The 10,000-nt window shown below is 37.9% G+C and overlaps 1 protein-coding gene across 1 annotated transcript in view; it reads right to left on the minus strand.

The window, feature by feature from the left end:
* The window catches only part of LOC119594941, a gene marked incomplete in the record, with an annotated part of 108,936 nt that overhangs the window by 43,463 nt on the left and 55,473 nt on the right, over positions 1-10,000 (minus strand). Inside the window, 11 exon segments of the mRNA XM_037944009.1 lie at positions 235-387; positions 1,233-1,458; positions 2,057-2,074; positions 2,372-2,541; positions 2,838-2,961; positions 3,359-3,489; positions 6,973-7,086; positions 7,933-8,104; positions 8,325-8,476; positions 8,987-9,106; positions 9,561-9,700. Coding sequence (XP_037799937.1) covers positions 235-387; positions 1,233-1,458; positions 2,057-2,074; positions 2,372-2,541; positions 2,838-2,961; positions 3,359-3,489; positions 6,973-7,086; positions 7,933-8,104; positions 8,325-8,476; positions 8,987-9,106; positions 9,561-9,700 — 1,520 coding nt within the window.

Genomic DNA, 10,000 nt, shown 5'->3' on the forward strand with positions numbered 1-10,000 from the left:
CATCACATCTCTAAACACAAAAAAATTAAAAAATATATATATTAAAAAAAAAAAGAGAGAGAGAGAAAAAAAACATCCGTGACAGACATGGGGAGGGGGGGGTTGTGTTACACTGGGACTAAAGAAAAGAACTTAAAAAGTGGGAAAGAAAAAAAAAAAAAAAAATACAACCGGTGATCTATAAACGATGGTTAAGAGATCAGACAGGCATGAGTTCTTAGCGAAGGGTCAGACCTGGGTGTGGGTGTGGTGGTCAGAGGAGCGATGGCGGTCATCTTCGCTGATTCTGGAGAGCTCAGCGCCGCGCCGGGACTTTTCCGCCGGCACCGCGTCCTGCACGGGGGTGATGGCAGTACTGTCGGGACCGTGGGACGAGGGAGACACCAGCTGAGGGACCATGACAGGGATTCCATATCTTAGGTTACGTGTTTTAGACATGCGGGAACGAACTAGCTGGCTGGCTTGCAGTGACTAGTTGTTTAAGAAATACTGGATCAGTAATCAACCTTTATTTTGTTTTGTTTTTTGTTTTATTATTATTATTATAAATGTCTTTGTTAATATTACTTGGTTAGGGATTTATGATTACTTCTGGAAGATCTATTTATTCTGCAGCAATTCACCAAATGATATTTACACATCAGGATTTTAAAGGACTTTAATATACATAAGTTTAACCACTTTTCTCTCCTTTTCTTCTTCTTTTGGTAGATTTCCATATTCTGGTCCCAGAGATACAGACTTATATATGGTACTTACATTTTGCTTCTGCACTTTATTCGCACTGACCTACGACTTACCTACTTATTTACGATGCTCTGCCTTTTTACTTGCATTTTCAGTGAAGCTTTAGTATGGTTATGATTCAACATACTGTCTGTGAGCCTTCTTTGAGACGGAGTGAACCATTCACAGCATTACAGACTGAGACTAAGTTCAAGAGCCCTTACTCCTTCAAACTTGAGTTCTCACAGTGAGCAAACCTATTTTATAGAGAATATAGATGGTTCCATCTATAGAGTCTTAAAATAAAGGTTATGCCAAATCTTCCTTACATGAGAAGACCAACCTCCAATAAATTCTGCTTTTCTTTACTACGCCTTTTGCTAAACTTCCTTAGTTAATGTTCTACCCATACCTCAACACTTTCTTGCACCAAACCGTCACAGCCACAAGCCACGGCATACCCTAGAGCCCAGTGGCTACTTGAGGGACAACACCCGTCTACTTACGGTGAGGCGTTGCTTGTGCTCAGGGCTCTGTAGGTTGTCCGCCTTCAGCTCATTATCGGTCTCCTCCGAGTCGTCAAACTGTGATTTCCACTGTGAGGCCAAAGTAAGACCTCCTCCCCCTCCCTTGGTGGCCGGCTGGGAGACATTGTCATCGTCAGCCAGAGCAAACTGGGTGATGGACACATCGCGATGACCCAGGTACTTCGCTCGCTGAACTGGGTGGAACCTGGTGCCCAGAAAAAAAAAATACCCAGGGATTCATTAGTCTCATTGCTTATCATAGAGAAAGCACCATGACTCCTACTATATCATTATTACATGACAGTATACTTGGGGCAACACCAGGACTTGTGGTGCTGGACTTACCACAGACATTGCTGTGTTTTTTTTTTTGTTTTTGTTTTTTTACACCACAGACCCATATTAAAGAAGCTTAAAAAATAGAGCTGGTGGGTGATATAGTCACAAACTTGCAAAACAAGTAATCCACCAAGACTTATACATGACTAAACTAAACACAATCTCGGTAAGAGAATACTCTCTCATGGTTTTTCATTAAGTAAACTAAGGAATACACACACACACACCAGGCAATAAGACCATCCATAGGTCTCATGAAATATGTATATATATATATTTTTTTTTTTTTTGCTTTGTAGGTTGCAAAAGACACACTTGGTTTCTAGATCTATGTATTCAAAAGAAGACGAAAAAAGTCAAATAAATAATAAATAACAAGTGAGGCTAGAGAGACAAGTACAGGTTAGAGGGGATACTGTCGAGCTAGACCAGCAGGATAACGGGCTGACTGTTGACTTTCTCACCTGGCCAATCCAAGGCTCCTGTTGCCAGACAAACCAAACAAACACACAATCAATATAGTTAGAAAAGGTAACAATGAACGCACTAATATCCCAACTGGTTGACTTGTCCCTGCTTTGAGTTTACAAAAGATGTTTTAAATTGTTTAGTAAAGGAAACCCAACCAACAAAAAAAAATTGTGAATGAATTCCATCTCTCTCTTTTTAAAAGGTTTTCTCCTCTTTTGGTTAGTGAGACAATTCCTGCACACACAAATGAAGCTAGGCTAGATTGCTTCCTCCTCCTCCTGCTTCTCCTTTCTCAGCGAGCCACGGACCTTTTGTGGTGGGTCCTTCGGTGTGGGGTGTGGTCGCGAGCGTGTGGGTGGAAGTCTCCCTCTGTGGGGGGTGTGGAGCCGCCGGGAGACACCCCCCCTGCGTTGGGCTCCATCCTCACCAGCCGTCCTCCATCCTGGAAGCTAACGTAACTTCCATCCTGGACAGAGTACTAGGGAGAGGGAACAAAACGTACTATTAGCGAATTGCCAGACTTAAGATAAGGAGTAGATCATAATTTTCATTATCCAAGCCAGTGCTTAGATGCACTGTCACTATGTGATTTGCAAAATAAAGATTAAATTTTTGTATAGTATAATTTTTGATGATTTATACCTTCTTTAAACACACTAAGTATTATCAGATAAAACTAATAGCTAACAGGCTGCAAAACATATGAGACAATACTCCAAAAGAACACAGAATACACTTATTTTCATCATCATTTAGGTCTCAGAAAATACACACCTGGTCTTCCCTCTTGCTAGCAGGTTCTACATTCATATCTACATCGTCCACAGCTGTATCTACTGACGATAACCTTAGTACTGCCAGCGGTTTTCTATTCTTATTATCCTCATTTCCAGCTCCTCTGTAATGTCGAGAATAATGTTGTGTGAGTTTCTGTGTCAGACATTCAAGTTCACTTTGTTACTCCAAAGCAACCAGGTGTAGTAGGAAGGTTACATGCTTGTTCATTTGGTCATGGAGTTTCTATTAATTATGAATTTCTATATTAGGAGAAAAAATAACTGAGTGTACAGTCTGTCCCAGTCTCAAGTATGCAATCCATGAAAGAATGATTTCATGAAAAAAATCATCCATTTTAGAGAAAATCTAACTCCAGATTCTATAAAACTGTATGAAACAATTTTCCTAATTAAATTCTGACAAAATAAACCCTTTCAAGAGATGCCAAAAATCTAAATTTTATGAACTCACATTAAAGAAAATATATCAACACATACACTCCCGACTGTAAACGTTACCTTGGCGTGGTGTGGCCTTGTCTGGAGGCCATGACCGCGTCTCCATCCCAGTCGGTAGAACACTCGAGGCGACCCTCCTTCTCCTTCTCCCCACCTCCTTCTCCTTCCTTCTCGCAGGTGAACTCTTCCACCTGAATCCAGAAAAAAGGCGCTAATAAATAAAACACGGAACCAAACACCTTGCAACAGTTTGCAGGAAACGTCTGAGAGTAACATGTGAGTTTAGCTGTTTGTTCTCTGTGAGGCGTAACATGTAGACCTTTCTGCTGGGAAGGGTGAGAAGAGGATGTGAGGTTAGGGTGACAGTGTGTGAGGAGTATCATATCAATAATGTTTACTGCAAGACAGGCAGATTGAAGTGCAGTAAATAAGACAAAACTGATGGGACAGTATGTGTGTAAGTAGAGTGAAAAATAAAAATTATTAAGTGTCCAGTTCTCGGGTGGTCATATGTACAGTGCACTGTAGCTTCAGTGTGAGCTGCATGTTGCAATATATTCACTGGTAATGCAAGGTGATGAAAAATACCAGGCCTTGAATGTAATTCCAATAACTATGCAGTGTTCCATAGTGAAACAGTGTAATGACAATATATATGATAGATCATTATGATAAGTCACAGGTATAGTGCCTTAGTAAAAAAATAACCAGTTGATCGGCATTAAAACCAGCTGTGGTGATGCAAATAAATATAGTCATACAGGGTGCACTTACTATTCAATGTGTTATCTAAAACTTTCTCCTCAATGCAGTCTAAATAATCATCATTTTCTAGACGCACTTTGCCAATAAACATGCAACAATCAGAGCAATATAGCTCATAAAGTTAATACTACTCTAGTTCGTATAATTACCTTGCAATCTGACTACTAATATATTCACGAAAAGGATATATCATCCAGTCATAATGATATAGGATATTCTACAATGCATGTCACGAAAATTTAGCTACATTGTCCATATATCAAACCACATTCACTTTATCTTAAACTCACAAATGTCTTTTAAATCAATTGACGAAAGAATAACTGTGGCAGTCGCACTCAAAAATTCTCAAGGTTATAGGTTTACCTCAAAACAATGATTTCGGAAGAGATGAAAAATTAGAGAGTGTCTCTGAATGCGTGGTAGTTCGAATGCGTCTATATATACCTATATGTAAGTTGTTGAATGGTAAAACACTCTACCGTGTTGATAACGCGGTAGAAAAACCCACAATGCAAAGACTAGATTTACTGAAAATGAGACATTTTCAATAAATCTAGTTTTTCTACCACGTAAGTTGTTGTTGGTATGGTTTGTTTTAGATTCATCACAGCTTATTCATGACTAAATCACAGATTGCATATGATTATGGCTGAATCATCACAATTTGTTCATGACTTATCACAACTTTTCATGGCTAGCAACAGATCCATTACAATTTATTCATGACTCATCGCTACTTCACCATGACTCTAATGACCTGAGCATGACTCATCACATCCTATTTGCAACTCATCACAACCTGTGCATGATATATTGATTTTTACTCATAAATCATCACAGTCTGTGCATGATTTATTCATGTTTATTCATAACTCATCATAACCTGTGCATGACTTATTGCAGTTGACTCATGACTCCTCACAACCTGTGCATGACATTGCAGTTGACCCATGACTCATCACAGTCTGTGCATGTTCGCTGCCTACAACACCTACGTGGATGGTTTCCAACATAATAATTTTTGTCTAAACTAAATGAACTGAATAATCATGTTCTCACCATGTTTTCCTTTTTTTGCTGTGATATCAAATGTGCTAAAAAAAAAAAATCCATGAATATTGTGTAGATTATAACTTAACCATTTTGTGTTGGTTGAAAAAAAAAGAAAAAGAAAAAAGAAAAAAAATATATATATATACATATATATATATATATATATATATATATATATATATATATATACATATATAAATAAATAGACAGCTCATTCTGATTCTTTTGTGACGTCAACTTTAATTTCTTTCGTGTTTCATGATTTGGTTGCGTTTTGAAAAATCCTGTAAATTAGTTTATTTCGTTATTGACGGTGAATTTATGAATAATAATGGTGGTGATAGTGATGTTGTTGATAGTGTTGCTTGTGGTTTAATAATAATAATAATAATCATGATAATAATAATGATAATGATAATGATAATGATAATGAAAATGATAATGGATAATGATAATAATAGAATTACTATTAATAATATCACAAGTATTTCTATTATTATTATTAATGTCATCATCATCATTATTATTATTATCGTTATCATTATCATTATTTTATTTATTTATTGTAATGATTTTTATTATTGCAGTTATTGAGATTATTATTATAATTATTATTATGATTATGATTATGATTATGATAATGATAATGATGATTATTATTATTATTATTATTATTATTATTGTTGTTGTTATTATCATTTTTATTATTATTATTATTATTATTATCATTATTATTATCATTATTATAATTATCATTACTATAATCAACATTATTATAATCATCATTATTATCATTGTTATTATTTTCTTTATTATCATTACAATAATCATCATCATTTAGAATATTAGAATAATAATAATGAGAATAACAATAACTATAATAATAAATAATGCTAATAATACTCATAATAATCATAAAAATATTAATGCTAATAATAATAACAATAATGATAATGATAATAATAATTAAACTAATATTAATAATGATGATAAGATGATGATGATGATGATGATGATGATGATGATGATGATGATGATGATGATGATGATGATGATGATGATGATGATGATGATGATGATGATGATGATGATGATGATAATAACAGCAATAAAAATAACTAATAATAACGATCATAACAACTAGAAAATAATGGTAATGTTTACTACTATTACAGTTAGTACCATCATCAAAACTTTCACCATTAACATGACCATTTTCATCATTAGTATGCACTACATTCTGATAAAATACCAATGTCACTGCAGGAATCATCACTTTGTCATCACACTAGCAAATAATATCATCAATCTAGTCAACATTAGTTAGTCATCTTACCAACATTTGCAACACCAATAATATCGGTATTTCTATTTGGGTTAAAATCAATCAAAGTTCAAGCTTAGAAGGTCTTCCTCACTGTCAGTGTCAAGACCAAGGACAAAATGAGGGCCTTTCCTGATTAGTATGTTAGTATGTCATGTGACAACAGTTCTACGTAGGTTCAAGGGTAAAAAAAGAGTTGGTTCCGTACATTCACACAGAGGGGGTTGGTGGGGAGGCAACTTAATAGGATTACACTTGCCTGTTTAGGACACTAGAGTACATAAAAGCTTTTTGACTTAAGTGTATTAGCCTCATCCCAAGCGGTGCTACTTCTACGCAGAGAGAGAGAGTGAGAGACAGAGACAGAGAGATCGATAGGACAGGTACAAAGCTTAATCCAGCTGTTAGGTCTGACTACAGTAGCAGAGTTTGAGGGTTTTTAATCTTTTTTTTTTTTACCACAGCACAAAAAATGTGTTCACACAGCAAAGACACCCTGACCAGACTTTAGGGAAAGAGCAGGCTGTACCTTTCTCTTCTTGGGTGACATCTCCACCTCGTTCGTGTCCTTCTCATTGTTGACGATGATGTTCGCATTGACGTTGTTATCGTTCAGCACGCGGTCCTTAGTCTCCACCTGTTGCTGAAGACGCCAAATTCACAATGACCAACTGAATGCTGGGACTGGCTTTGCTTAATCTGAATGGTGCAGCTTGCCTACCAGAGATTTACAATCACTAGTGCAGGGTGTATTTGCCAAAGTCTCTAACTAGTTGGGGGGGGGGGGCATAGACGTGCTTGATGAAGTATTTGATGCTAGCAAGTCTTACTAGTTTGCTACTTATAGAGATACAGAATTACTAGACATTTATGTTGAGACAAACATGAAGTTAAGACGCAGCATCTCAGCGCTCAACAAGTGTAGCACGAGTCACAAGGAGGAGCAGAAGTTTTATACAACAGAGAGACATAAGCAATGGGTTCTATGCTACTGTGGTCCAGCTACCCCACCAGCCCCACTCGAACCCCAAATCCCCAAATGATTCACTTACTGCCTGTCGTGTTTCACAGGAATTTCTTGACCTTTGCAAGTCACAGAATGTGTCCAGAAAATGAATGTATAATTCATTTACATGTATATCTTTTAAGCCTTCTGCATCGTGATCCCACCAATGTCAAAAAGTAAGTCATATATAATAATTCAAACTATAACTGCTACCAGTGAATTTCCGGCCAATGTACACTGACCTCTGGAGACTCACTTTCTGATAACATCTGCGCAAGGCCATACTCCTGGCTCCTCGTACTTAAAGGTGGTGTATAACTACATGTTTCTCCTCTTACTCTTCAGTATATCCCATACTGGTTTAAAGGCTTGTGCAATACACTGAGAATCACAATAATAATAATCATATTAGAGCAAGAGAATCATGAAATAAAAAGAGACCCTCGTGAGGGGATAACCAGTAGTAGTTCTCCCAATCCACACCTGGTTGATGTTCGGCTGGGGTTGGTGTAGGACGGTGTCTCGCCTTCTTCGTCTCCTGGGGTCGTGGTCGTGGTCGTGGGGCGCCTCCACGTTCTCCTGGTTGTCCACTGAGCCCAAGACATTGTCGTCAAGCATGTTGTCTGTGACGCCCCCACCGCCATACACCAAACGGCTGTTGAATCGATATTGGGAATTATAATTATCTTTCTTAATGAGGGGAGGAGTCGCATAATAACCTCAGAAGTATATTCACTCAAGAAAAAATACAAATACACAGGTTTTTAAAGCAACTCTACAATCCACACACCCTGAGGAATGTATATTATCCAGCCACGTTATTTTTCCATAAAGAATACTAGCCATATCCTCATCAGACTCAAGATATATCTAACCTGTCCACATGCTGAGGCTTCGTAATAACAGCATGCGTTGTAGTAGTAGTTGTGCCGAGGGAGTTGTCGGTAGGAGTCTTCTCCCAATCAAACGGGTCAGCCTCCTTCACCCCTCGACGTTTCATACATCTCTCAAATAAACCAGACAGCATCTGGAATCATTTTCATGGCATCAATGAAGAGAATGATATCATGTGGCTGACTACGCTGACGTCAAAATGGATGACTGGATGGAGCTTTAAAATTATGCAGCATCTTTGCGAAAATAATCTGCATTTCCTTTCTTTTTTTCTAGTTTTAGAACATGTGAACCAAAAGACATATCTCATCCCCCTCAAAAAAAAATGTGTAAGTCACATCTCAAAAAAAAAGGCATCTTTAATCAAGAAATACCTAAGGTGGCATATATTCCTACAATTCTCTGTCCCACCAGAAGATCTAGCAACAATAATCATAAATAGAGAGAAAAAAAAAGCTGAAAATAAAGAAGGAATATGAGAGAGAGAGAGAGAGAGAGAGAGAGAGAGAGAGAGAGAGAGAGAGAGAGAGAGAGAGAGAGAGAGAGAGAGAGAGAGAGAGAGAGAGAGAGAGACAGACAGACAGATAAATAGAGAGAGAGAGAGGAAGAGAGAAACAGATAGAGAGAGACGGCCATTACTCACAGCATAGTCTGGCTTGTCATAATAATCAAGGTTTTGTATGTGTTCCAGGAACTGTTTGAAGTCGGACGGGAGGTGCTTGATGAGTAGCCGGTGGTCATACTTTTCCTTCATGAGACCCACCTGCAATGAAGGGCAACCGTTAGCAATGATGCAAAGAGGAAAGAATGGATATTTTTCGTGCGGGGACTCTGATCTCTTTTTTGCAGTGAAGGTTCGAGTTAGGTCAACTGCAATTCCTGGATATGGTGTTGTATCTTTTCTGTTATTGGGGTAATTTGACCCGAATTTCTCAATGCCTAGTTAGGCAGAATAACAAGGAATAATTTGCATTAATGTAACAGCAGTAACTCCAACAATTACCCATTCAAAGTCGTAAATTAACCCACCCTTCCCCAACCCCCCTCCCCTTCCCCAACCCCCCCTCCCCCTCTCCCAACCCCCCCTCCCCCTTCCCCAACCCCCTCCCCCTCTCCCAACCCCCCCCCCTCCCCCTCTCCAACCCCCCCCCTCCCCCTCTCCCAACCCCCCTCCCCTTCCCCAACCCCCTCCCCTCCCCCTCTCCCAACCCCCTCACCTGTTCCTTGTCCTTAATTTTTCTCCAAGGAAGTTGTCCATTGACGAATTCTACAATCATGTAAAAGAGAGACCACAGATCATCGTGGCGGCCCATCTCCTTGTTCTTGTGTGCGTTCATTGAGGCATAACGTACCGTCCCTGTGTGGGAGAAAGAGAGAGAACGCGAGAGAGTGAGAGTGAGAGAATGAGAATTATAACTAGAGTAATAACAGTAATGTGGACAGTCATAAGGATGATAATAAAAAATAGTGATAATAATAATAATAGCATAACCAATAATAATAATAACAATGATAACAATAATAATAATAATAATAATAATAATAATAATAATAATAATAATAAAAATAATAACAAAACAACATAACCAATAATGATAATAACAACAACAACAACAATAATAATAATTATTACTATTATCACCATCATCATCATCAC

This window comes from Penaeus monodon, chromosome 35 (assembly GCF_015228065.2).
Source record: "Penaeus monodon isolate SGIC_2016 chromosome 35, NSTDA_Pmon_1, whole genome shotgun sequence".
NCBI lineage: Eukaryota > Metazoa > Arthropoda > Malacostraca > Decapoda > Penaeidae > Penaeus > Penaeus monodon.